Source organism: Chlamydomonas reinhardtii, chromosome 9 (assembly GCF_000002595.2).
Source record: "Chlamydomonas reinhardtii strain CC-503 cw92 mt+ chromosome 9, whole genome shotgun sequence".
Lineage (NCBI taxonomy): Eukaryota > Viridiplantae > Chlorophyta > Chlorophyceae > Chlamydomonadales > Chlamydomonadaceae > Chlamydomonas > Chlamydomonas reinhardtii.
The window spans coordinates 6,308,035-6,334,293 of record NC_057012.1 but is presented as its reverse complement, the minus strand read 5'-3'; the positions used below and the strand labels follow the sequence as shown (position 1 = coordinate 6,334,293).

Here is a 26,259-nt window from a genome sequence, read left to right as displayed (position 1 = left end):
GGGGTGGCAATCAAACCTCCCTGGGATCCAAGGACCGTACACAGCCCCACGCCACAAGAATGGGGACAGGGAGGGACAGTTCTGCAGCCCGCAGTCCTTTTACTGTAAGGATAGCGCACAACAGGATCCAATATGTTTTCCCCACTCTCATCCAAGTCCGACAGCCGTTTACACACCGTATTTAAACACGACATACAATATCAATGTACTTGACTATAAAGCCATTCGAGTGCAAGAGACAACGTGCACGCACAACGTCGCCATCGTGCGCAAAGTTACCAAGGTTGCAAAACGACACTTGTTACTGTGACATTATCACGGTATCGTTCATGCAGCTAGCAGCTTGCCAATGGCAGTTGTCAAAGGGGGCGCCGCGAGCGGGCGCCAGACAAGAAAAAGGACTTTCGCTCGTCACAGAAGCCTTGTAACTCTTCAGTGGCTGGTTATAGCATTCTTGTTGTATGGAGGACACGGTGAAAAGCGTTCATTCCAGCTACTAAGCGGAGTTGCGCATTTCAGGTGAGGTGGGCGACTGTGCTCCATTTGCGTTACTGACTGAGTTGGAGCTTATGCTGTACAGCTGTTATCTAATTGCAAGCTTGTAAATTGTGGGCTGCGCTGCTCAGGCCTTGTTGACTTGTTTGCCTTCCTTGCGCTTGAAAGCGAGAGCAGACTGTTACTTGTGACAGTGTGGGCTCATAGCAAGTAATCCTAATTACTCGCCTAATTACTACATCGCCGGTCGGTCCTGCGCTCGGCCCCCCACCGCCCCTGCAGCGAGCCGACCCTTAGTACCGACGCCGACAGCGCGCCCGCCACTGCTGCTCGGAGCGCTGGCGTCTCGCAGTTGGAGGTGCAACCAACTGTGCTCGGCGCCCAAGCATCCACACATGCCAACGCTGCCGGGCTGGGGCCGATGGCTGCTGCCCGCGCGGCCGCAGCGCCGGGGCGGGGCCTCTTCCTCCTGCAGTTCCCCGATGGATTTACAGGTGGGACGCCTCGCTTGCACATCACACACTTCAGGTTTATTAATCGTGGGCTATGCTCCTGCCATTTCCTACGCGCTTGGGCCTCGGCGGGAGGGCCCCACGCCGGCACGCCGTGTAATCACGGCACGCCACACGTACCGTACGGCTCTGTCGAACACTGCTGTTGCAGGGAGCTCCCAGCCGCAATGGGCAACGGTACGGCAGGCGCTCGCTGGCACCGGCGGCTCAGTGGTGTCGTACCTGCCGCCGAATGTGCTGCTGGTGGCGGCGGCGCGGGAGGCGGCGGCGCGCGTGGGGCTGCAGTTTGGGGCGCTCATGGTGTGTCAGGCTCACGGCACAGGAAAGCCCGAGCCCTTTCCTGGCCTTGGTTGTTGGGAATTCGTTGATACCTGTATTAACCTCATAGTTCGGCCCGCCCTTTCGCTTTGCATGACCTCCTGCACCAGTGTCTGCTCGCGAGTTTGTGTACTCAACATAATTTACATATCTGCTGCTGGGCGCAGGCCGACTACCGACAGGAATTAAAGATTTCGCCGGAGGCTGCCGCGGCGGTGGCACAGGTGGCGGCGACCTTGGATAACAGCGGCAGTAGCGATGGCGGTGGCGGCGGCAGTGGCGGCGGCAGTGGCAGGAGCAGCGATGCCGGCGGCAGTGGTGCTGGCGGTAGTGGTGGGGAACTGGCTGCCCTTGGGGCTATGGCAGGCTTGGGGCAGCGGCGCAGGGCAGCAGCCGGGGAGGAGCAGGAGCAGCTGCGGGAGGCCCACGGCCGGCTGGGCGCTGGCGGTGCACTGGGTGCGGCTGCTGGCAGCCGGCGCCCGCAGCTACAGCAGCGCCTGAGGGCGCTGGCAGAGGCGGGCACAGCCCCGCCGGTGCTGGGAAGGCTGCGCACGTGGCGGGAGGCAGCGGCAGTCACGGCATCGGTATCACTGGCGACTGCCAAAGCGGGTAGCTCCACGGTGGAGTTTCCCCGGCGGTCACTGCGCTCAGGCGACTGGAACAGCAGTAGCAGCGGGCGAGAGGGCGGCGAGGGAGCGGGGCAGCTGGGGCAACAGCCCTCGCGTGCCATGATCCTGCGCCGCCGCCGCATGCAGCAGACGGCGGCTGGCATGGACGACTCTGACGAAATCGAGGCCGAAGTCGTCCTCCACGCAACCGGGCCAGACAGCGCAGACTGGGACGGTGCCGATGGCGCCGCCATTGACGCCGCCACGGCGGCGGGCCAGGGCGGCGGCGGTGGTGGCGGCGCGCACGAGCTGTACGGCATCACTGTACAGCTCGTACCGGATCTGTCGTACAGTCAACTGCTGACGGTGCATGAGACGTGGCCCGCGGCGCTGGCAGCGGAGGCTCTGGGTATGGACCTGGGAGGGGCTGGAGCTGCCGGGGTCGGGGTGGGGGTGGGGATGGGGGCGGCGGGGGCCGGCGGTAGCGGCGGAGGCGGAGGCGGCGGTGCAGGATCAGACTCGTGCTTGCCACGGCTGAGCGGTGCGCCGCCGCGGAAGCGGTCACCGTGGATTCAGGTTTACCTCTGTGCGGAGGTGAGACGTGTGATGTGTGGCTGCGATGCACCGCGACCAGCAGGGCTTGCAGGGTGTTTAGGATTGAATAACCCAGCGTAGCAGTGCCGGAGGTCTGTGTGGCTAACTTGCTGGAATTCCCAAGGTTGTGTGGCTTCACCTTGGGCCACAGCGCACTGTTCACCGTGTGCATGCCCTTGCTACGCTCATGCATGACGCCTTACTTCCCTCCCCACCCACGTGACAGGATCTGGAAGCCGGCATCGCGTGGATCGCAGCGCGTGACATCGTGATCTGGATCCAGCCCCAAGCACGGCCAACTGTCAGCAACGGCGTCGCATCTTGGATCTCGCAAACAGGTGCGGCAGCCGGCACGTGAGGGCGGCGCGTGACCATTTTGTTACCTTTGGTCTCCCCTGCTGTTCCCCTCCTAAACCATCTGCCGTGCTCCTTTGCCTGAACGCCTTCCCTCCACCCCACTCTCTCACGCCTCATCCTTCACGTCGCGTCGTGCCGTGTGGTCATCAGGTGGCCTTACGCCGCAGCAGTACTCCAACCCGGCCGGCGCGGGGCTGCGGCCCTTCTGGCTTGCGGGACTTATGGGGCAGGGCCAGATCGTGGGGGTGAGTGGGCGCGCGCGTGTATGACACGGCACGCGGGCATGGCACGGCACTGGCGGCGGGTGGTGAAGCGGGCGATGCGGCAGCGCGCACACACGTGATGCATTGCGACTGCCTGAACTGCCCCGCCCGCCACGCGCCCACTGTTGCGGTGTGACTCATGCCATGCATGTACGGCATCCAGGTGTCAGACACGGGCGCTGACGTGTCAGGCCATTGCCTCCTACGGGACCGGCGCTTCCCGGGCAGGTGCGTTCGCGAGGGGAGGGCGGGCGCAGGGTAGGGCAGTTCAGGCACCTGCAATTCAGGCAAGGAGGGTGGGCGCGGGAGGACGAGGGAGCGAGGGCAGGGGCTTTGGTGGAACCTGGGCGGGGCAGCGCGCGTGGCTGGCAGGTACACGAATAAAAAAAATGGGGTGGGTGTACAGGCATGTTGCAAAGTAAACCTGCTCGGGGGCTGTGCAGTGTGCAAACACCACGCTTGATCTTTCATCTTTCTAAATACATGTGTGCTTGATACGCACGCAGGTCGCTGTCGGGCCAGTTGTCGGGAATGCCGCTGCGGTACCAGGCGCCCGGCCACCGCAAGATCCCCTACTACTACCTGCCAGCCGCTCCAGGAGGTGCGCGGGTGCCTTGGGAGCTGGGAAGCGTTGGAAGCGGTTGGGAGCACCACCATGTTTACTTGTCCGTTGGGGGCAGCACCTGGCAGCCCCCATGTTTGCTTGTCCCGCTTGTCAAACGGATTCCGGCATGCCAAGGGCGGTTTTCCACTGGGCCGGAGAATCAAGTCCCTCAACGGCTCAAGTCGCATTCATACTGACGCACTTTCCTTCGCACAAGGAAAGCACCAGAGGTCAAAACAGCCGCGCCCATCGTTATGCCTGGCCTGGCCTGCCCTGCCCTGCCCTGCCCTGCCCTGCCCTGCCCTGCCCTGCCCTGCCCTGCCCTGCCCTGCCCTGCCCTGCCCTGCCCTGCCCTGCCCTGCCCTGCCCTGCCCTGCCCTGCCCTGCCCTGCCCTGCCCTGCCCTGCCCTGCCCTGCCCTGCCCTGCCTTGCCCTGCCCTGCCCTGCCCCTGCCGTGCACACACAGAGAGCACCGACCCTTCCTACTTCCTGGACTACGCGTTCGGCCACGGCTCACACGTGGTGGCCAGCCTGGTGGGGTCGGTGGAGCTGCCCGTGGTCGGCACGGCGCCTGGAGTGCCGGGGCCGTTCAGGGACAACAACTACACGGGTGCGTGCGGGCGCGGTCGATGCGGGCGTGGGGAGAGCGAGGAGTGGGTGGTGAATGGGGGTGGGGGCGGACGTGGGAGTGGGGGCGCGGGGGGGGGGGGTGGAGGTCGGGTTGGGGTGGGTGGGTGGGGGGGTTGGTGGGGTAAGTGGGGTTGGGGGTTTCGTTCCACATGCTATGAGAAAGCACAATCAAGCATGAGGGGGTGGGTGGGGAAGAGCGTGCACACGTGGGCGTGAAATGGGTCAGTCCAATTTAAGCCCAAGTAAAACCTGCAGAGGGGGGGAGGGGGGGGGGGATAAGCCGCCGACTCCCCATGGTGCCAAACGCGGCGGCGCTGGGTTGGGCTGACACGACTGCTGACACGCGGGACAGGCACCTGCCAGTCACTCTGTGCAGCGCCCCTCGGTCCAATCGCTCCGTTCTCTTATGAACGGCTATTCCCCCTTCGGAAACATCCCAAGCCGCCGCTGTTGCCTGTATACATGCCCCTATGCCCCATGAACGCAGGCGCCGCGCCCATGGCCCGACTGAGTTTCGCCGACCTGGCCACCTCCTCCGCCAGCCTCACCGGACTGAGCTACCCGGGGGACTACGAGTTCGAGGAACAAACCTTCGGAGTGAGTGGGGTTTGGGCACGTATGAGCAGTATATGTGCGCGCGTGTGGGTGACACGTTGCCAGGATGCATGCGTCCTCTTGTGCTCCTTTGCTACGCACGTTCCTTGGTATGGCCCCTGCTGTTTACGTTTCATGTTGGTTTGAACACTAGGCACGCCTTCCAACGTCGCTGCGTCGCTCACCTTTCACACACACATACACACATATATACACACACACTCACACACGCGCGGCCCGCAGCGTCACTACGGCAACGGCGCTCGGCTGTTCTCGTTCAGCTGGGGCGTGAGCGACAGCAGCGGCCTCAGCTATGGGTCCTGGGGCGCCGCCATGGACGACTACCTGTGGCGCCACCCCGAGACGCTGGTGGTGGCGGCGGTGGGCAACAACGGTGCGTGTGTGTGGGGGGGGGGGGCTGTGTGTGGGTGTGGGTGTGGGTGTGGGTGTGCGTGTGTGTGTGGGGGGGGGGAGGGGGAGGGGGAGGGGTAGGGAGGTGCATCTGCGGTAATAGGAAGGGAACATTGCAGGGCGCGTGTGTGTGTGTGTGTGTGTGTGTGTGTGTGTGTGTGTGTGTGTCCATGAGTTCGTGCGTTCGTGTCCATGGGAGGTAGGGGGAGGCTGTCAGGGCGGCGGTGGGGGGGCTGTAGATGCCAGCACAAACTAAGCCGAACCCAATGCAAAAGAGCGAGGAGGAGAGCGTGGGGTGGGGAGACACTCGAACGGAAGGGGAAAGCGCGTCACTCGGGACCAAACATGGGAACGGGGCTGGAGGAGCCTGAGAGGCTGGCCATGTAAGGCCGGATGTCCGATTTGGGTCAGGCGGCTAGGAGAGCGCGCGTGACTCCGCACGAGGTGACACACAGAGGCGGTGCTTTGTTAATTAGGACCTTGGACTGTCCAATGACCATGGGCATGTGCTGCGGCTTGCATGCAGGTGCCAATGGGTATATGTCCACAGTGCAAACGCCTGGAAGCGCCAAGGTGGGTGGGTGGGTGGGTGGGTGGGTGGAGATGGGATGGATGGGTGATGGGCCTGTATGTGGTCAATGCGGCACACATGTATGCTTAAGGCCCAACACGCCACCGCGCACGCACATTACGGCATCGCACGCATGTCACCCCTTCACCTGTAGCCATCCGCCCGCCCGCCTACCGGTTCACACACACGCACACACAGAACGTGCTGAGCGCGGGCGCCTCCGTCAACCACCCCCGCGACGAGAACCCATGGGCCAACCAGTGGCTGCCGCTTTTCACCTACCGGGATGGCCAGGGGCAGACGCAGCAGCAGGCGGTGCGTGCGTGTGCTTGTGTGTGTGCGGGGGGTGGGGGTGGGGGTTGGGACTGGTGGAGTGGTGCTGCTGCTGCTACTGCTGCTGCTGCTGCTGCTGCTTGTGCGTGGATGGGCGTATGGGAATGGGCATCACGGGAAACGGCGGCCCCGCTGTGCTGTTGACTTCACACATTTTGCATCTACTCGGTGTGGCTTACTTGACACACAGCCCACACATGCGCCGACATGCACACACGCACCCGCAGGTGTGGGTGACGGCTCGCGGCAGCAGTTCCGCCACCTGGCGCAACTTGGTGGAAGACCAGGTGCGGGAGCGAGGGGGGGTAGATACCAGCCCAAACTAAAGCGAGCCCGTTGCAAACGAGCGAGGGGGAGAGCGGGGCCTATCCTTTGACAACGGAGTGGCACTCGACCCAGAGTGCACCAAGCGCATGTGCAAACGCCGCACGTCACACGCACTCCCCACTCGCTGCCCCGCGATCCCCTCCTCCATTACAACGCCGCCACCACGCCTCGCCCTCCGCCTACCTCCACCCCAAGCCGCCTCCGCCATCACAACCACCCACTCCTTGCCTCACCCTCTGTCCTCACCCGCTGCCGCCTCCACCGCCATCGCCACCGCCACTACCACCACCTGTACCACCAGCAATAATACCACAACCAACCGTTGCCTGGCGCTTCAACTCCGCTTCTTCTTACTTAATCATGAATGTAAACCCCCTATCTCCCCCACGCAGCCGCCCTTCGCCGTGGTGCTGGCCAGCCCGCTACACGCCTGCACACCCCTGCAGCCCGTCCCCGGCTCCGCCTCCCCCTCCCAGTACCAGGGTGCAATCGTCATCATCGACCCAGTCGCCGACACCAGCCCCGATGGGACGCTGCCCCCGGATTGCCAGGGGGTCCTGGATTCGGACAGGGCCAGCTATGCAATGGAGGCGGGGGCGGTGGCGGTGTGGTTCGTGTGGCGCTACTACCGTACAGTCCTGTCGGAGGCTTACGTGATCCAGGGTGTGTCGGTCATCCCGCTGCCCTACAGCATCATCACACGGGTGCGTGCGTGTGTGTGTGTGTGTGTGTGTGTGTGTGTATGTGTGTGTGTGTGCGTGTATGTGTATGTGTGTGTGTGTGCGCGCGTGTGGGTGTATGTGTGTGTATGTGCGCTGCGTGCCGAGCACGGCGCTGTTGTGTTACTTGTGTGTTGGGGGCCTGCCGGCTGTTTGGGGTGTGGGGTGTGTGTGGTGGTGGTGGGGGGGGGGCCTGATGCCGTGCGGACATGCATTGGTGATGGTGGTGGCGGCGCGCTTGCCCTCTTGTCGGGAGCGGCCCTACCCTCCCACCGCTCACCACTCGCTGTCACACTCACACGCACCGCCGCTCCCGCCGCCTGCCCCACGCGCCTGCCTATAGCTGGCATTGCCGTCGCCGTCTCACCTGGTGTACATGCACCTCCCCGCACTGTTGGAGTGGCGTACGTACCCATATAACAGCGATAACGGCATCCTCCACAGTCATCCTCCACAGACACCATGACATGACGGCTTGCTCGGTTTCCACTGCTGCGCCACCCACCGACCCTGCTCGCCGCCTTCCATCCTTACTTCCTGGGCCTACCTGCAGGAGCAAGGCGACTGGCTGCAACAGGTCATGACCGACCCGTCCCACTCGGAGTTCCGCTTCCAAAACATCACCTATGTGAGCGTGTGTGTCAGTGCCTGGGATGCGCTAGTTTGGGACGTGTTTGCGACGTGTTTGGGAGGTGTTTGGAGGTGCCTCGTTGCGTGCATGTACGGCAGCAGGTGTGGGCACACGCATGTGCATCGTCGCGGTATGTCTGTGACAGTAAATAATGCACAGCCGTCCCACCCCCGCCGCCCCCCTCATAACAAAACACGAACGCAGCCGCTGGTCAACGGCGGCGAGGAGTCCCTGGCCTTCTTCAGCTCCTACGGCCCCACGCCGGACGGCCGCTTCAAGCCCGACCTGGTGGCTCCCGGGCAGCGGCTCATCAGCGCGTCCTCCGGCGCCGGACTGCGAGCCGTCGAGAGTGAGAGCGCGCGTGTGTGTTTGTGTGTGTTTAAAAACGAAACGAAAGCCCGCCCAGTGTTTGTGTGTGTGTGTGGGTTAGTGTGTGTGTTTGGGGGTGTGTGGGTGTGTGGATGTGCGTGTGCGACGTTCAGATGCCTTGCCTGGTGTGGTTGTGGGTGTAAGTGGGTGCACGTGCACGTGTGCGGCTGAGGCCTTGGGGTGGACCCACATGCTGCCAGCGCAACGCACACCCTGCAACACCGCAGTCAACTAACGCACACCCTGCAACGCCTCACCCGCCCTGCTGCATCTGCACCCACACAGCGCTCAGGCCGCGTTGACCACCTTGCCAACCGCCCTCACGAAACCCCGCTGCCCCCCCCCCCCTTGATTGACCTGATGGCCTGCAAACCGCCAACCTTCAAACCACCCATCCGCCAAACCGCCAAACCACCAACCGCGAACCGCGCAGCCTCCTGCTCTCTGGAGATGCGCTCTCTCGCCGGCACCTCCATGAGCACCCCTGTGGTGGCGGGCAACCTGGCCATCGCACGGCAGTACCTCACGTGAGCGGGTGTGGGTGTGAGCGTGTGGGTGTGGGTGTGGGAGTGAGTATGGGCGTGGGGTGTGGGTGTGGGTGCGGGTGTGAGCGTGAGGGTGTGGGTGTGGGCGTGGGTGTGGGTGTGGGTGTGGTCTGTCACATGTCACGGAGTGTGATGTTTGCCGGAGTAAGGGGCCCAGGGCAATGGTGCGTGAGGGACAGCTCACAGCTCCGCGGTGCGGCGATGTTTGCTTCCTGTCCGGTTCCGGTCTTTCTGTGTTGTGTCCTGCCCTGACCCCGGCCCCGGCGGCCCTGGCCCCGGCCCCGGCGGCCCCGGCCCCGGCCCCGGCCCCGGCCCCGGCCCCGGCCCCGGCCCCGGCCCCGGCCCTGGTCCTGACCTTCCACTGCCTGCTGTATCCAGATGTGCATGTGCCCCTGCTGCGCCTGCTGCCGCAGGGAGGGCTGGTACCCCGCGGGATGGCGCGGCGCACCCGACTCGGCGCCCTTCGTGCCTTCTGGCCCCCTACTCAAGGTAGGTGGGCAGGGGCGGGTCATAGGCCCCAGCAGCCCCACAAATGGTGTAATAGGGTGTGGGGTGAGAAGGCGGTTTACGGCGGGATGGGACCGAGATGGGGTTTGTTGGGGTGGCATGTCAAACCTAATCCCAAGTTATGGATATGGATGGCCCCGGGTATCGCCTCGCATGGAGTGAACGAGGGAGGCGTGTGTGCGCGTGAGTGTGGTGATCCTGTGCGCTCCCAAACTGTACGGTACTGACCACTCCGCACTCCCGGTTCCTTTGCAACTCTCAGGCCATCGCAATAGCGGGCGCCAAGTCGCTACAGGGCGGACTGGCCCGCGCCCCTGGGCAACTCATGGGCACGCCTCCTGACGGCTACCAGGTGATTGCTTGTGTGTGTGCGCTTGAGAGTGCTCCTGCCGGCAGGCCCTTCGGATGCGGGCTCACCTACAGGTTGGCTGGTGTGCTCACGCACGTTCGGTACCGCGTTCACGCTGACCGCCGGTCCTCACACACGTTCCTCTGCACGTGCGTGGCGCCGCGCAGGGCTGGGGCCGCCTGGACCTGTCGGGTTCCCTGCCACTGCCCGCCGCCGCCGCCGGCAGCAGTCAGCAGCAGCTGCAGCAGCTGCAGCTGCGGTGGCTGCAGGTGGCAGACTGGGGCGAGGTGGCTCAGGGGGAGGTCATAGAGCTAGGCGGGCTGGTCGCCACGGGCACCGGGTAGGTATCCGTGTGTGTTTGTGGATGTGTATGTGTGTGTGTTAAAGAGCACAAGGAAAACATTACGCGTAGGACAGTGTATGCGATGCAGAATTACGGCCGCGTGTGTGTGTGTGTGTGTGTGTGTGTGTGTGTGTGTGTTGTGTGTGTGTGTGTGTGGGGGGGGGGGGGGTAGCCGTTCATGTGGAGAATAAGGTGGATGGGTTGGGGTGGAGGGAGGGCACAACTGAAGGAAACGCGCGGGTTGCGTGTGCGTGGTTCGCCTGCATGTGCGCGCGAGCACGTGCACGTCTGTGTCGCTGTCGGTCTCAACACCACGGAACAATACGAAACCCCACGCTGCCAAGCCGCCACGACCACCAACTTCCAACCGCCAAACGCAACACAGGCCTGTCACGGCCGCGCTGGTGTGGCCCGACTTCCCGGCCGAACTGATGAGCTTTAGTCAGACTGTCAACGATCTGGATCTGTCGTACCGGCTCAACGACGACCCCACACTTTACACGCTGCGGGAAGGTGAGGCAGTTGGTTCGGTTGGCCGGTTGGTCGCGCATCCCCGCCCTTCCACCGCCTGGTCTTGGCCTCTCCTTCCTGCTCCATTCCTCACTTGCTGTTTTACTGCACGCGCCCCCCTGCCAACGCCATCCACCCCACCCACACATCGGCCCCCCAATGCCATAACACCCCACCTTTTCCAAACATCCTTGAACCCCCCCCCATATACACACACACACACACACACACACACACACACACACACACACACACACACACACACACACACACACACACACACACACACACACACACACACACACACACACACACACACACACAACACACACACACACACACACACACACACACACACACACACACACATGTAGACACGGTGAACAACGTGGAGCGGTTGGACCTCCAGCCCGGCACACACCTGGCGCCCGGTGACAGACTCACGCTGGTTATAACCGGCACCTCGGTCGTACACACGGACCTGTACGGCCCCGGTACGGATGGCGGCGGGCCGGGCCGGCCGGGAGCGGAGTTGCCTCAGCGCTGGGCGCTGGCGGTGACGGGTCACTTCAGGGGGATGCTGCAGACGCCGCTGAACCCGGCGTATGTGCGGCCGCTGCGGCTGCAGGTGCGTGCGAGTGTAGTAGGGTGGGGGGTACATTCATGACTAGATAGTTCAGGAAATGGTCGAGGAGGGGGTTGGTGAACGGTGTCAGAGGGTTTGTTACTCGGCCAGGGTGTCGAAAAGTGGCTCACGCTGCCTACCGCTGCGGGAAGGAAGGAGTGCTGTTTGCGGACTTGTGGGGGTGTTTTGTGGGGTGCTTTGTGTGGAGTGGCGCGGCGTGTGACGTGCGTTAATGCATCCGTGCTTAGCTGACAGTGCGTTTGCAGTCGGCTTCTCTCACAATCACAATCACCCCCACAACCGTGCACACATGCCAACATGCGTGAACACAACGCACACAGGCATTTATAAGTGAGGCACGCAGCCAGCTGTCCTTCGCCGTGGGGCTGTGGCCGGCGGCTACAACCGCTTCAGGAGGCAGCAGCAGTAGCAGCAGCAGCGGCAGTAGCAGTGGCAGTGGCTGTGGCGGCTGCATGCTCGCCGCCGCGGAGGGCGGGCCACTCGCGGCCGCTGGGGGAGACGGCGGCGCCGCCCCTGCCGCCTGCGCCGCCGCCTGCGGGCGCATGGCGGGCGGTGGCGGCGTGTTCAAAGTGCAGGAGGCGCTTGGTGAGCACACAGGGATACATACCTTATTATTTGTGTAATGTATGTCGGTAGCTAGGTAGCTAGTCACTATAAGTGTGGCAAGGAAATGTCGAGCATTCTGTAATTGCCGTATGTCCTTGACCTTTCCTTGCCTTCAATTCCCCGCCCCCGCCCCCGCCCTTCCTGCCCTGCCTTCCTTCCAATGTGCCCTTCGCAGACTCAGCCACCGGCGCCCCAAGCTACACCTTCACTGACTCCAGGAACCTATGCCTCACTGTGCGCAAGGGCGCCGGCAGTAGCAGCAGCGTCAGCGGCAGTAGCAGCAGCAGCAGTAGCGGCAGTAGCAGCGGCAGTAGCGGCAGCGGCAGTAGCAGCGATGCCTGGGGCGGCTGGCTGGGTTCTGCGGCGTCCCTTGAGCCCTGTGACGGCGGGCCCGAGCAGCGCATGTCGCTGTTCAAAAGCCCCAGGTGTGTGTGTGTGTGTGTGTGTGTGTGTGCGTGTGTGTGTGTGTGTGTGTATAAGGTGTGTTTGGCTGGATGGGCTTCGCGCGTGTGGGTGTGAGTTTTCCCCTAGGCCTGACGCCCGCACCCCGCCCGCGCCGCCTCAACCAACTGCGGCGATAGGTGCTTACGACAGATCCGTCGCGCCCTCGCCCTCGCACCCCTGAACCCCTGGACCCCTGGACCCCTGCTGGCGAGTGAACCAATCAACATTTCTTCCTTTGTACTTTGTTTGGCGAGTGAACCAATCATCATGTCTTGTTTATGTTGCCCGTAGGTTCACATCGGACGTCACCGATGTCATCGACGTGTTCCAGATCTCACCGTCGCCGGTCAGTGACCTGCGGCTCGACAGCGCTGGCGGCGGCTGGCAGCGGCTGTGCCTGCAGGCGCCCCCCGACCCGCTGGCGACCCAGGGGTCTGCTGCTGGGGCGGCTGGGTCCGGCGCCAACGGGGCCGCAGCAGGCTTCAGTCTGGCAGTCTGCGGCAGCGGTGGTGCTGGTGGTGGGGGCAGTGGTGGAAGGCTAGACTTTGTGGTGGCGCCGCTGCCGCCGCGACTGCTGTTCCGAGCCGAGTGGTCGGCGGGTGGGTTTGTGCTGCGGCACCGCTGCTGCATGTGGTGGCTGTGGTGTCAGTTGCGGTGCTGTTGATATGTGTGGTTTGGCCTTCACCCTGTTTCTCCCCATGCCTGCATGCCCCGTCCGCTGTGCAAGCAAGGGCGTCTGGCATCGTGCCTGCCTGGACCAAACACGCCTCTAAAACCCTTCCCCCCTCACTTCCCCCCGGGCCCTCGCTTCCTCTCCCGCGACCGCAGCCTCCTCCGCCACGCCCCCTCCGGACCTCGACCTACTGGTCTCCTGGACCCCCGCCGACGGCACGAACCCTGGCGCCTCCCTGGCACCCCCCACCCCCGCCACCTTCTCCCTCCGCACGCCGCTACAGCCCCCCGTCGTCGGCTACCCCCGCCCCAGCCAGGACCTCGCCGGTGACGGCTCCTTCTTGCCGCTGCCGTTGCCTGATCGGGCGCCGGCGGTGGTTGTGCGCGGCGGCCGCCACGGCGGCGACAGCGCGGCGGCGCAGCCGCTGCCGGCGGCGGCAGAGTCTGTGTACTGGCCCCACGACCCGCTGCCGCCGGACGGGGCTGCTACAGCCGCCGGCGTGGCGGGCGCGGCCGACGGCAGCCCGGATGCTGCAGCCTACCGCGTCTGCGTGCGCGCCAAGGGCAGCGGCGGCGGCAGTAGCACGGCGTCCGTGTCGGCGGATTTGAGCGTGGTTGTGTCGATGGAGGTGGCGGGGCGGCGGGTGCAGCAGGAGGCACGTGCCTGGCCCGGAGGATGGAGCGGGCCCGCGAGTGCCAACGCCAGCACGGCCGACGCCACAGGCAGTAGCAGCAGTAGCGGCAGTAGCGGAGACGGGTTCCATTGCACGGAGGCCGATGCCGGATTCGTGGGTGTGTTCCAGTTTCCCGTGCCGCAGCCGCCGCAGCCGCCCAGCCCGGACTCGGCGCAGCCACCGAGCCCGGACCCGCCCAGTCCGGAGCCGCAGCCGCCGCTACAGCCGCCGCCCAGCCCGGAGCCGCCCAGCCCACAGCCCCCGTCGCCAGAGCCGCCCAGCCCCCACCCGCCGAGCCCGGAGCCGCCGCTACCGCCCAGCCCGGGCCCTCCTTCTCCTGAGCCGCCCAGCCCGCACCCTCCCCTCCCACCGAGCCCTGAACCTCCACAGCCGCCCAGCCCGGAGCCGCCCAGTCCGCAGCCCCCGCATCCGCCGAGCCCAGAGCCGCCGTCTCCTCAACCTCCCTCGCCGCAACCCCCAATGCCACCAAGCCCCGACCCACCCAATCCTGAACCTCCTTCACCACCTAGCCCGCAGCCGCCCAGCCCGGAGCCACCCGCCCCGCTTCCTCCAGCGCCGCCCAGCCCCGAACCTCCCAGCCCGGCGCCGCCGTCGCCACAGCCCCCGCTGCCGCCAAGCCCGGCGCCGCCTTCGCCGGAGCCACCCAGCCCGGAACCTCCGAGTCCGCAGCCGCCCAGCCCGGAACCTCCGAGTCCGCAGCCGCCCAGCCCGCAGCCACCGTCTCCGGACCCGCCGTCGCCGCACCCGCCGGAGCCGCCCAGCCCGTCCCCACCCAGTCCCGAGCCGCCATCGCCACTGCCTCCGTCACCCCAGCCGCCCAGCCCGCAGCCTCCCAGCCCGGACCCCCCCAGCCCCCAGCCGCCGTCGCCACCGCCGCCCAGCCCCGCACCGCCCAGCCCCTCCCCTCCATCCCCAGCTCCCCCCAGTCCTTGGCCTCCCCTGCCACCGCCGCCGCCGCCTCCTCCGCCTCCCGACGCGCCATGGAACTCCCCCTCCCCTCCTCCCGCGCCCCCGCCTCCTCCCTCCCCACCTCCCCTACCGCCGCCGCCGCCGCCCTCTCCCCAACCCCCGGGCACGCCGCCTCCCCCAGAGCCTCCCGTACCCGTGCCGCCCTTACCACCATCTCCCACACCTCCAGCTCCCGCTACCCCAGCCCCACTCCCATCGCCGTCTCCAGGGAATGCTGTCGACTCCCCGCTCGCGCCCTCACCCCAGCCCCCCCTCCCTCCAACGCCAAGCCCTTCGCCACCATCCCCAACCGCACCGCCGCCGTCCTCCGCAGAGTCGCCGTCCCCCGCACCACCCCGGAAGCGACGCATCCCGCCTAGCCCGCTGGGCGCGGCGCCGCCCCCAACGCCCTTGCTGCCCCCCTCACCCTCGCCGCCCCTGCCGCCCCCGCCTCCTCCCTCACCACCCGGTGGCAGGGGCAGGCGGCGGCCGCCGCCGAGCTCGCCGGCACCGCCGGCACCGAAGGTCAAGAGGCGCAAGCAGCCGCCGCCATCGCCGGCGCGGGCAGCGGATTGATGGGTTGTTGCTTCAGTAGCGTAAGCATATCAGATTATGTCAACAGCTCGGGTTGATTAAGTACAGTGGCAGTGGCGGTGAGTTACGTACATAGTCACGCGTCGTCACTTGCTGGGACGATGAAGATATACGTAGTTTGGATCAAACTACCGTACTGTGCTGAAGACATGTTACGTGTGTATGTCCGATGTGGATTTCCATGCGGCAACATAGGTGTGTGTATGCATGGCATGCGCGGATGATCGGGGCGGTGACCAGCACGCATGCATCCAGCACAACGCAACAGGCATATGAGGCATTGATGGTTTGACAACGCTGATTTCAAAGCAGTACTAATGACTGAAGACAAGAGTTGTCACAGCAACGCAAAGCACGGCCCCAGTGCGGTTCAGGGGATGCACAGGGACGTGTTATAATTCGGGTGACTCACTCAGGAAACAATTCTTATGAACGCCTTCGTGCTGTGTGAGCTGAGGCCCGGATTAGACCCGTATAACGCTCCAATGCTGCTTTGACGACTGTCATTTCAAGGTAGGCTATTCCGCTATTGTGTCTGTGTGTGCGTTGAGTGGATGGCGGGTTGAGGATGAGGGTCAGGGGGCAATGCGGGGAAATGCATGGGCACCCGAGGGGGCGTGGGGGAGGGCCTTGGAGGAGGCCACTCCTTCCATTCTGTGTTTTTGCACCGGGCCGTCGGATGGCAGATCATGTTGGTGAAGATGAGCAACCGAATGGTTACAAGAGGTGTCAAGGCAGGCGCTGCAGACATGTACGGGGTAGTGTTGAGGGTGTGCGGCCCTGTGTGTGCGAAGTTGGGCCCGCACGCCCCGGGGTCCGCAGCCTGCCGCACCACGCATGGCGATTGGGGGAAGTAATCAGGGATTGCAGGTCTGGAGCCGTCTGGTCGGGGTTGTGGTGGCTGTTAAAAACGGAGCGTATGCAGCGATGAAATTGATGAGACGTCCGTGCTGGTGTCAGCCGTGGTATTAGCCTGGGAAACTGCGATCCATGATGACGTGGGTCAGGGTGGGTGCTGCTTTCTTGTGTGCGTCGTGGCTAGTGAAGGGTCCGGCGGGAAGCTTGTTACAGAATGTGTCCGTGACAGACATTGGTTCCAGGGAGGTTGGGTTTGAAGGACCGCGGGGGTCGAGGCGAGGCTGGGCTCGGGCGGCGCAGGCTAGGGAGTAGGGACGTGGGGACAGGTGGGGATTGTCACTTGGGAAGGATGATAGAGGAGGCAATCTTGCGCGATGGTACCTGCGAACGACGGCCGAGCAATGTATGTGTTTGAACAGTCTAAGGAGCTACACAACTTCTTCTGCTGAAGCGCGCAGACGCCTAGAGACAACCGAAACAACCCTTCGCCCCGGCCCAGATGTTGTTCCCCAAAATATTTACAATGCCATGAGACAATAAAACCTAGGAAGCTTGTGAACTACGCTACTTGCGATGGCAGCGAGCGGACAGCCGGAATCCCCAGCAATTCTGGGGCCCGAAGAGCAACTCCCACCATGGGGAGCGCTATCACCGTTGATGCTCGAAGTAAGTGAGATAATTAGAGCGTGCAATGATTTAATTCAGTACGCCAGTTGGTAAAAAACTCTTCCCGCCAGAATCGGGGCTGTTCGAGAGCAGCGCGCACACCTGCTCATCTTAAGCTTGCGGACGGCATTGAAGCTCGTTTCAAGGAAGTCTTTGCACCGAGATTGTGCCGGCCTGGGCGAACCCTGGCCCAACCTCCTCAGGCCCCACGACTGCTCACAGCTCCCGGTCTCGGCTTCCCCCTGACCCCCATCCTCATCCACCCATCCACTCCTCACCCCCTCCACCAACCCGCCTCTCCACGAACAGACCATCGGCAGCTGCCTGGCAGCTGCCGACTGCAGGTCCGACCTGCTGCGCGCGCGCCAGGCCTGCCGCCACTGGCACGCCTGCCTCACGCGCTGCGTCACGCGCGCCTGCCTGTACGGCGACGCCGTGCTGCTGCCCGCGCCCCCCGCCACTGCTACAGCCTTCCCCGCTGCTACTGCTGCCTCCCCCGCCACCAATGCTGTGCGTGCAAACGCGGCCGCTGCGGCCCCTGCAGCATCAGGGGACAACCAGCAGCATCAGCAGCATCAGCAGCACCAGCAGCAGCACCAACAGCACCAACAGCAGCACCAGCAGCAGCAGGTGGCGATGGTGGTGGGCGGGTGCTTCGCCCCCACCCTCACCGAGCTCTCCGTCGCCGGCCTCACATTCAACTTGTCCTGGCTGCCGCTGCTGGCGCGGCAGCTGTCGGCACTTACCGGCCTGTCGCTGGCGGCGGCCCGATACACCGTGGCGCCGCTGCCGCCGCCGCCGCCGCCGCCGCTGCCGCCGCCGGTGGCAGTGCGGGAACCCCCGGCAGCGGCAGCGACAGCGGCAGCGGCGGTAGCGGCGGTAGCGGGTGCGGCAATGACACAGCAGCAGCGGCCGGATGTCAGTGGTAGCAGTAGTAGGGCAGCGGAGGCTGTGCCGGCAGCGGGCGCTGAAGGCGCCGACGCCGGCGGCGACAAGGGAAACGGCGACAACGGTGCCAACGGCCCTAACGGTCCTAACGGAAACAACGGTAACGATCCTAACGGCAACGCCCTAGGCCTGGATGGCGCCAACGTCGCGGCGGCGCTGGCGGCGCTGGGTGACCTGCCGCAGCACCTGCTGGCGGCGGCGGCGGCGGCGGCGGGCGTGCCGGCGGCGGAGGCGGCGGCGATGCTGTCCGCCGCCGCCGCGCATCTGCATCACGCCGCCAGTTGGCCGCCGGCGCCGCCAGGGCTGCGGCGGCTACAGCTGGCGGTTACTGACGACACGCCGCCGGACGCGCTGCGGCGGTTGCTACTGCTGCCGGAGGCGAAGGCGGCAGTAGCAGGAGCGGGAGTGGCAGTAGCTCCCGCTGCGCCAGGGGCGGGCGGTGACGGCGCCGGTGGTGGTGGCAGTAGCAGTAGCAACAGGAGCAGCAGTGGCAGCAGCAGCGGTGGCGCTGGTACTGCCGCGCAGCTACTGCCGCTGCGGGAGCTGTGCATCTCGCAGCACGGGCTGTCGTCAGGTGGGCCGGCGGCGGCGCTGGCGGCTGGGGCCACCGGCACGATCAGCCGTGCCGCGTTTCTGGATCTCAGCCCCCTTTTGGATCCACGCTTGGCGGGCGTCACACGCCTCACACTTGTCACACTGGATCAGGCGCGCTTCCCTGCGGCTGCTGCTGCTGCTGCTGCTGCTGATGGTGGTCAGGCTGATGGTGGTGGCGGGAATGGTGGTGGCGGCGCCGGCGGCGGGAATGGCGGAGGGCTGCAGCAGCAGGCAGGGGCGGCGGCCGGGGCTGGGGCTGGAGCCGGTGACGGAGGCGGCGGAGGGGCGGGAGGGGCCCGGCGGGTGCCGCCTCCGCCTCCGCCGCCTCTGGATGGGCGCCACATCGTGGCCCGGCTGACGCAGCTGCGCAGCCTTACCATTCTGGAGCAGGTGCGGTGTGTGAGCTTGTGTGTGTGTGTGTGTGTGTGTGTGTGTGTGTGTGTGTGTGTGTGTGTGTGTGTGTGTGTGTGTGTGTGTGTGTGTGTGTGTGTGTGTGTGTATGTGTGTGTATGTGTGTGTGTGTTAAACAAAAAACAAACGGAACAATTCCGCCATACACGCGCGCGCAGTTACCCACAAATACCTACGCCTAACCGAGCTCCGCGTTTGTCGATGTTGCCAAAGTTGTATGTGTGTGTGTATGTGTGTGTGTGTCGGGCGGGGGGCCGTTGTTCGGTGTTGTTGGGTGCGCGCGTGTGTGTGTGTGTGTGTGTGTGTGTGTGTGTGTGTGGGGGGGGGGGGGTCTTACTTTCATGACTACCGTGGTGCGTGCACGAAATGGTGGACCATAGGCGGGGCTGGCAAGCCCCCCCACACACGTGCACACGCCATGCGAGCCCCACAGCAACCTCTGGGCGTTTCTTATCCAGCGCGCTCCGGACGTTTCTCATCAAGCGCGCTCTGGGCATTTCCCATCAAGAACACACACGTGTCTGTGCGCCGCGCCCTGCCCGCTGCAGGTGGTGTTGCCGGTGCTGCTGCCGGGCTCCCTGGCGCACCTGCCCGCCCTGCAGCAGCTGCAGCTGCCGGGCGGCGTGTTCGTGGACACGGCGGCGGACTTCAGGCCCCTCACACAGCTGTCGGTGAGGAGCAGGGGAGGGGAGGGGAGGGGTTGTGTCAAACGTTCCCAGCGTTCCCAACGTTCACCAACGTTCACCAACGTTCCCAGCGTTCCCAACGTTCCCAACGCTCACCAGAAGACGAGGGGGCAGGGGGGAAGAGGGAGGGCGGGTGGGGGTTGCGGGCCAGGCCCGATGTGGATGGCCGCAGATTTGCCGTTATGAAACAGCTATGGTTGCCCCAGGGGATCTGCTGACCCCGCCTCCGCACTCCTCGCCGTCCCTCTTCATACAAACACATCCCTGGCTACAACTTCGCGTGTTCTTGAGTGGGGTCATGGATGTAGCCCCCCTCTCTCACCCACTGCCGCTGCTGTCCTCCCGCACCTGCCCTCCCCTCTCCCGCCCTCTAACCCCCTCCCCAGCGGCTGACCTCGCTGGCGCTGAACTTCGGGACTGAGTGGTGGCTGGACGCGGGTGAGTGAGACGCCACTCAGTGTGGGCTGGCTGCGGCTGGGGCTGGGGCTAGGGTTGGGCTGGGTCTGGGGCTAGGGCTGGGGCTTGGGCTGGAGCTTGGGTTCCCTGGTCTTGCCATGAGTTCCGGAGTAAGCTACCCTGCTGTACACGTTCATACCTGGCGCTCGTCTGGAACTGCATTCCGTTGGGTTGAGCAACGATCGTTGGGGTGGTGCATGTTACCCCCTCCCCGCGTGCGCTTCCATCCCTTTATATCCTCTCTTTCTTGCTTTCTCATGGGATGATGGAACCACAAACGAACACACACACACACACACACACACGAACACACACACACACACACACACACACACACACATACACACACACGCACACATACACACACAAACACACACGCACCGACACACACACACACACACACACACACACACACACACACACACACACACACACACACACACGAACACACACACACACACACACACACGCACACATACATACATACACACACACACACACACACACACACACGCGCGCGCGCGCACGGACACAGGTGACCTGGGTGTGTTGTCGCGGCTGTCTCATCTGCGGGAGCTGCGGCTGAGCATTGACTACGGCCTGGATGAGGTCTATGATGAAGAAGACGACATGTCGGATGAGGTCTATGATGAAGAAGACGACATCACGGATGATGGACTTGACTTTGATGACGAGGAAGAGGAGGAGAAGGAGGAAGAGGCGGAGGGGGAAGAGGCGGAAGAGGAGGAGGCGGAAGAGGAGGGCGAGACGGCTGCGGAGGCGGAAACAAGGCCGCAGCGGCCACAGGCTGTGGCGGCGGCGGCGGCGGTGGAGGGGGTGTTGGCGAAGGAGGAGGCGTCAGGACAGGAGTGCCGCCGCCACCACCCACACCTCCACCACCACCACCACCACATTCCCAGCCCATCCCACGCTCCCAGCCGCCAGTGCCGCCGCCGCCTCAGCCTGGCAGCAGCGCTGCGTGACGCCTGGCGGCGCAGCGGCGGCGGCGGCGGCGGCGCACACGGCCTGGCCCCCCACCACACCCACCCCGGCCCCGGCGACGACTGGCGCCCCGCCCTCAGCGGTCTGACTCAGCTGACGTCACTGGGGCTGCGGCTGCGTAACGGCGGCGGGCGGCACTTGGCGGCGGCGCTGGCGGCGGCGGCGGCGGCGCCGCACGGGCAGTCGAAAGGCCACGGCGAGGCGGCAGATGGGCAGGTGAAAGGCCACGAGGGCCAGGGCGAGGGAGGCGGTGGCGGGAGTGGCGCGGCGGCGGCGGCGCCGCCGGGTGTATCGCTGGCGCTGCTGGATGCGCCGGCGGCGGCCTTCCTGAATGTGCAGTTTTGGTTGCCGTGGGTGGAGGAGGCGGAGGCAGCGGAGGACGAGGCGGAGGCGGAGGAGCGGCAGGCAGCGGGGGTGGCGGCACACAAGGAAGCGGCGGAGGCAGAAGAGAAGGGGAAGGCCGGAGGCGCGTCCCCGCGGGGGCAGCTACAGCCTGCAGCAGCTGCTGCTGCGGCTCCATCGGCGGCGGTGGCGGTGATGGCAGCGGGGGCAGCGGTGCCTGCTACTGCCAACGCCGCCACGCCGGCACCGCACGCCGCCTTGCCACGCGTAACTGCAGCCTTTGGCGGCCTTACCATCGCCGCCGCCGCCGCCGCCGCCGCAACGGCTAGACCGCCTGCGCCCGCCGCTTCCCCGCCCGGGGCCCCAAACGTGTCCAGCCCGGTCCCCCTGCTACAGCCGTCGGCACCGCCGCAGTCGCCGCCGCCGCTTGTGTCGCTGCAGCTCGGCAGCGGCCGCAGCCTCGTGCTACAGCCGGGGCATCTGCTGTGTCTGGGGGTGCTGGGGGCGTTGCGGTCGCTGGACCTGTGTTTCACAGCGGCGGTGGCGGCGGCGGCGGCGGCGGCGGAGGTTGATGACGCGGCGGCGGCGGCGGCGGCAGCAGCGATGCCCGCCAGAGCCCGCGGCAGCAGCAGCCAGGCGCGCGTGCGAACGCGCGCTTTCGGCAGTAGCGCCGTCCGTGACGGCAGTAGCTGCAGCGGCAGCAGTAGCAACCCACTGGGTGTGATTGCTCGGCTGCGGTCGCTGCGTACGCTGCGGCTGAGGGTTAAGCAGCCCCGGTCTACCCAAGCCCCGACCGCTGGTGGTGGCGGCGGCAGTAGCGGCGGCAGTAGCGGCGGCAGTAGCGGCGGCAGTAGCGGCGGCGGCGGCGCTGTGCTGTGCCCGCTGGATGACGCGCTTTTGCTGGCTTGGCTACAGCCGCCGCCTGGGTCCTGGGGCGATGCCGGATGCGGCTGTAGCAGCAGGGGCAGCCGTGACATCACTGGTGGTGACGCCGGCAGTAGCGCCCCTGGCGGCTGCGGCTGTGGCGGCTGCGGTGGCGGCTGCGGCGCCGGCGCCGGGCTGGCGGCGCTGCAGGAGCTCAGCCTGCGGGGGGTGGGCCGGCTGGGCGACGCCGGGTTGAGTGCCATAGGCGCACACACCGCCCTGCACACCCTGCGCCTGAGGCTCAAGCCGCCGCCACTGCCAGCAGTAGCAGGAGCAGCGGCGGCGGCAGTAGCAGGGGCAGCAGTAGCGGCGGAGTCGGCAGCGGGGGGCGCTGCGAGCGCGGGCGGTATGGCCGCCGACGCCGGCGGGTTCGGGTACGGCCTCGGCGATACGGCATCGCACGTGCGGCTGGGGTACGGCAGTTACTATGGCAGTTGCTACGGCGCCAGCATTGCCGCCGGGGGTGGCGGTGGCACCGGTAGCGTGTACAACAGTATTGGTGGTTACGGAGGCTACGGCACGAGCAGGGCAGACGGCGCGGCAGTCCGTACTGGCGGTGCCGGTACGGCAAACGCGCGAGGCGGCGGCGGCGGCGGCGGGGGTGACGTGGCGTGTGGCAGTAGCATCGGCGGATGGCAGGCCGGCTGGGGCGCGTGGGGCGGCGGCGGCGGTGGCAGTAGCTTTGCCACGACGCCGCTTGGGGTGTCGCCCGCCGCCCCCAGCTTCATGGCCATGGCTGCAGCTGCCACTGCTGCTGCTACTGCCGCTACTGCCGCCACTGCCGCTACTGCCGCTACTGCCGCTACTGCCGGTGACACTGGTGCCGCGGGGGCTGTGGCTGTAGCCGCCGCTGCTGCAGCCACGGATGGGCCGGAGCCCAATGGGCAGGGGGCGGGTGGTGCCGGCGGCGGTGGCGGTGGCGGTGGCGGAGGGGGTGGCGGCGGCACCGGCGGCGGCGGCTGCGGTGGCGGCTGCGGCAGCGGTGGCGATGCAGCTCGCTACGCGGCTCGGGACGCGTTGGTGGCGGGCGGCGTTTGGGTTGAGCGCACACGGCTGGCGGGTGAGTGTGGGAGCACTGCGGCCTGTTCGACATGAGGCGACTGCATCGTATGTAGTCAGGACACGAGGCTTCAGTACATGCAGGACTGCGGAGCTACTGCAGGGCTTCTGCGCCTCGCTCCTTTGGTTAGGGCTACGCAAGCACATACAGTAGGATTGGCCGCGCGCCGCATGCCTCGTGTCCCGAACCAACTGCCGCAAACTGCTGCCCTGCCTCCGCCCTACTCCTGCCCCTGCTCCTGCGCCTGCCGCTGCTGCCTCGCAGCGTCCGTGCCCTACCTCCTCCGCCCCCACCACCTGCCGCCCTCCCTCACCTTCCTCGACCTGACCAACGCGGCCTTCGGAGCGGAGTGGGCAGCAGCAACAGCAGTAGCAACAGCAGCCGCAACTGCTACTGCCGCTGCTCCCGCCGCCGCCGACGGCAGTAGCTACAGCAACCCCAGCAGTAGCAGGGGCAGCAGCAGTAGCCCATCCCGGCGGCCCCTGCCGCGTCTGGTCACCCTAAAGCTGTGTCGCGTGCCGGTCAAGACCACACAGCTGCCGCCGCGACGGCAGCCTCGCCAACCGCCGCCGCCGCCGCCGCCGCCGCCGCCAGGCCCGCCGGGGCAGTACTGCATCGGCAACGGCGGCGGCGCCGCCACCACACCCGCGCCCGCGCCCTCCCTCACACCGGCACCGGCGCCGGCTCCCCCGCTGGCGCCCGACCAGGACCCAGCCCGTCTGACGGACTGGCACCTGTCGCACCTGCTGACGCACCCCGCCTGGGCCGCCTGTCTGTCCCACGCCGAACTGAGGGACGCCGGCGGCGGCGGCGGCGGCGGCGGCGGCGGCGGCGGCGGCGGTGGTGCCAAGCTGCATCACCGGGCGGTGGGCGCGCTGGGCCGGCTAAGGTGTGTGACGAATCAGGGCGCGCGGCGGCGGGGCGGGGGACTCAGGGCGGGCGGGGTCATCAGCTGTCGCTGGGTGATGAGCGGCGAAGGAAGGCAGGGGGCTGTTTGTTCCGGGATGCAAGTAAGTATTGCAGCCCTCCTCAGTCCATCTTAGGGGCCTGGGTGCATCAGGAGCGCGGAAGCGGCTGATCTGCTTGAATGTCTTGAATGCTTTCGTGCACTTGGGTTCTTGGGCTGGGCCGGTGGCGTACTGCTACACTGGGTTGCCGCTATCCCTTTGTTCCTGGACGATGGGCGGATGGATGGATGGCGGGTTTCCGTTGCGCCGCCATGGCAAAGATTGAGGGAGGAAACAGCAGACATATAGAAGGCAAACGGAGAACAGGGGCGGAGAGGGGGCAGGCGGTAGGGCACAAATCCCACCTGTAGCTAGCTGCAGCCGCCAACTTCCAACTGCTTCAACTCCCAACCGCTTTAATTAACTGCCAACTGCTGCCACCACTGCATGGATGCAGCTACTTGGAGTCGCTTACTTTCATGGTGGGCGACCGACTAAGGTGGCGGGCGCAGGTGTGAGGGGCGTGTGTGCGAGGGGTATGAGGGGTGCATGTCACGCGGGGTAGGGCTTCTGGGTAGGCGGGGTGGGGTGTAAGGGGTGGTGTGTGCCGTGAGCATGGTGGCGTGCCTTCCATCGTGCGCTCGGCCATAGCCGGCCACCACTCATCACCTGCGGGCCACCGCAACCACATGCGCGCCGCTCATCCGCCCCTGCGCTACAACCCGATACCAACTCCCCAACTCCCCAACTCCCCCGCCCCCCCCGCCCCCAAACCCCCACTTCTTTGCAATCCCCCATACACCTCTGCAGTCCTGCAGCACACACACGCCCCTCTGTCTCCTGCTGCCCTTGCCGCCCCGCTGCCCGCAGGAGGCGCTGGTGCGCAGCCTCAGCCCCGGGCTGCGGCGGCTGCGGCTGCACGTGACGCACATGTACAGCGAGGCGGTGGCGGAGGTGCCGCAGCGCCTCAGGCAGTTGGCGGAGTTTCAGGTGGGGCGCGGGGTGCGGGGGGGAATGGTGGGGAGGGTGGGGAGGCCGGGGGGTGGGGGGAGCGCGGGCGCGGCGTGTAGGGGCCGCGCGATGCATGTGTGGCGGGAAAGGGATTTGGGAAGGGGAGGTGGTGGCAGAGGCGGCGAGGGACTTCCCCGCCCCCGTGCCCGGATGCCATGACGCCGCTCCTTTATTTATTTGAACTCCGCGCCCCCCTTCGCCGCCACACCGCCACACACACACACACACTTCCCCCTGCGCCACGTGTGACCACACACGCATACACGCGCTCGTGCCAACCGCCGCACGCACGCACGTGCAGTTGGCGGGTCACGTGGATCCGGACTACCTGGACGAGCTGGCGGGCGCCGTACAGGCGGTTGGCCGGGCGCTGCCGGGCTGCGTCGTCGTACCGCTGTACCGCGAGCCGGTCGCAATGGACGAGCAAATGGAGGAGGAGGACGAGCAGGAGGCGGCGGGGCAGCAGGCGGCGGGACAGGAGGCGGGACAGGAGGCGGCGGGGCAGCAGGCGGCGGGACAGGAGGCGGGACAGGAGGCGGCGGGGCAGCAGGCGGGACAGGAGGCGGCGGGGCAGGTGGCGGCGCAGGGGCTGCAGGGGCTGTAGCGTCAGGGACAGGGGAACCTGGGCGCGCGGGGCAGCTGGGGACGGAGCGGGGGTGGGAGGGGGATAGCAGGGCGCCGAAGGTTCGTTGGCAACGGTAGGTGATGTGGTGGCGGCGGCTGTAATAAGGTGGCGGCGGCGGCGGTGCTAGGTCGCTCGTGCTGCTGGGTAGGTGGAGCTGTTGGGTGTGGGTGTATGTGTGATGGGACAGTGTTAAGGCAGTTGGGCGAAGTTCCGTAGGGTGCAGCTGATTCCCTGACTACCGTACCCCAGCAGCAGATGGCAAACAATTTTGCAGCGGCAGGGCAGGATAGGCAGGAGTGCGCGGCTGGTTGAACGCCAGAGTTTCTACTGTGCCGACAAGGTGCTAGCTGGCTGGAAGTGGGTGTGGGCAGCAGGTGAAGGGATGATGATGTAGATGATGCGATATCCCGAGATTCGGTGTGTGATGCGACACGGCGCCTGCTGGGAATGAAGGGACGGCCAGGCTAGGGTGTAGGGAAGCAGCCCTGAGCAGCCTCTGCCGCAATGAAGTAGCTAGATAGAGTTGTCTGCTCA

At 65.9% G+C, this 26,259-nt stretch overlaps 2 protein-coding genes across 2 annotated transcripts; both read left to right on the top strand.

Moving 5' to 3' along the window:
- The first annotated feature begins 139 nt into the window (after positions 1-139).
- On the top strand, positions 140-16,415 carry CHLRE_09g406700v5 (uncharacterized protein). Its single transcript, XM_043066185.1, has 27 exons — positions 140-989; positions 1,159-1,307; positions 1,493-2,527; positions 2,754-2,865; positions 3,035-3,129; positions 3,311-3,375; positions 3,654-3,748; positions 4,218-4,361; positions 4,869-4,978; positions 5,219-5,369; positions 5,913-5,959; positions 6,156-6,272; positions 6,518-6,577; positions 7,010-7,321; positions 7,890-7,964; positions 8,172-8,316; positions 8,770-8,863; positions 9,295-9,370; positions 9,651-9,740; positions 9,905-10,077; positions 10,466-10,593; positions 10,965-11,218; positions 11,557-11,821; positions 12,018-12,267; positions 12,578-12,885; positions 13,115-14,122; positions 14,936-16,415. Exons 1-27 carry the CDS (start codon positions 917-919, stop codon positions 15,175-15,177), a joined length of 5,673 nt encoding a protein of 1,890 aa, XP_042921481.1. The 5' UTR covers positions 140-916; the 3' UTR covers positions 15,178-16,415.
- Positions 16,416-16,469: 54 nt separating this feature from the next.
- CHLRE_09g406650v5 (uncharacterized protein) lies at positions 16,470-26,255 on the top strand. The gene is made up of 9 exons (XM_043066184.1): positions 16,470-16,719; positions 17,029-18,651; positions 19,221-19,343; positions 19,745-19,796; positions 20,350-23,142; positions 23,407-24,031; positions 24,547-24,601; positions 24,960-25,079; positions 25,402-26,255. The coding sequence occupies exons 1-9, from the start codon at positions 16,711-16,713 to the stop codon at positions 25,702-25,704; spliced, it is 5,703 nt and encodes a 1,900-aa protein (XP_042921480.1). The 5' UTR covers positions 16,470-16,710; the 3' UTR covers positions 25,705-26,255.
- The last annotated feature ends 4 nt before the right edge of the window (positions 26,256-26,259 follow it).

Bases quoted from the DNA above. Each gene is read 5' to 3' on its own strand.
- CHLRE_09g406700v5 (XM_043066185.1), top strand. From the start codon at position 917: ATGGCTGCTGCCCGCGCGGCCGCAGCGCCGGGGCGGGGCCTCTTCCTC. The intron at 8,864-9,294 runs GTGAGCGGGTGT...CTGCTGCCGCAG, and splicing joins ATCGCACGGCAGTACCTCAC to GGAGGGCTGGTACCCCGCGG. The intron at 9,741-9,904 runs GTGATTGCTTGT...GGCGCCGCGCAG, and splicing joins CGCCTCCTGACGGCTACCAG to GGCTGGGGCCGCCTGGACCT.
- CHLRE_09g406650v5 (XM_043066184.1), top strand. The intron at 19,344-19,744 runs GTGAGGAGCAGG...CCCCCTCCCCAG, and splicing joins GGCCCCTCACACAGCTGTCG to CGGCTGACCTCGCTGGCGCT. The intron at 24,602-24,959 runs GTGTGAGGGGCG...CGCTGCCCGCAG, and splicing joins GACTAAGGTGGCGGGCGCAG to GAGGCGCTGGTGCGCAGCCT.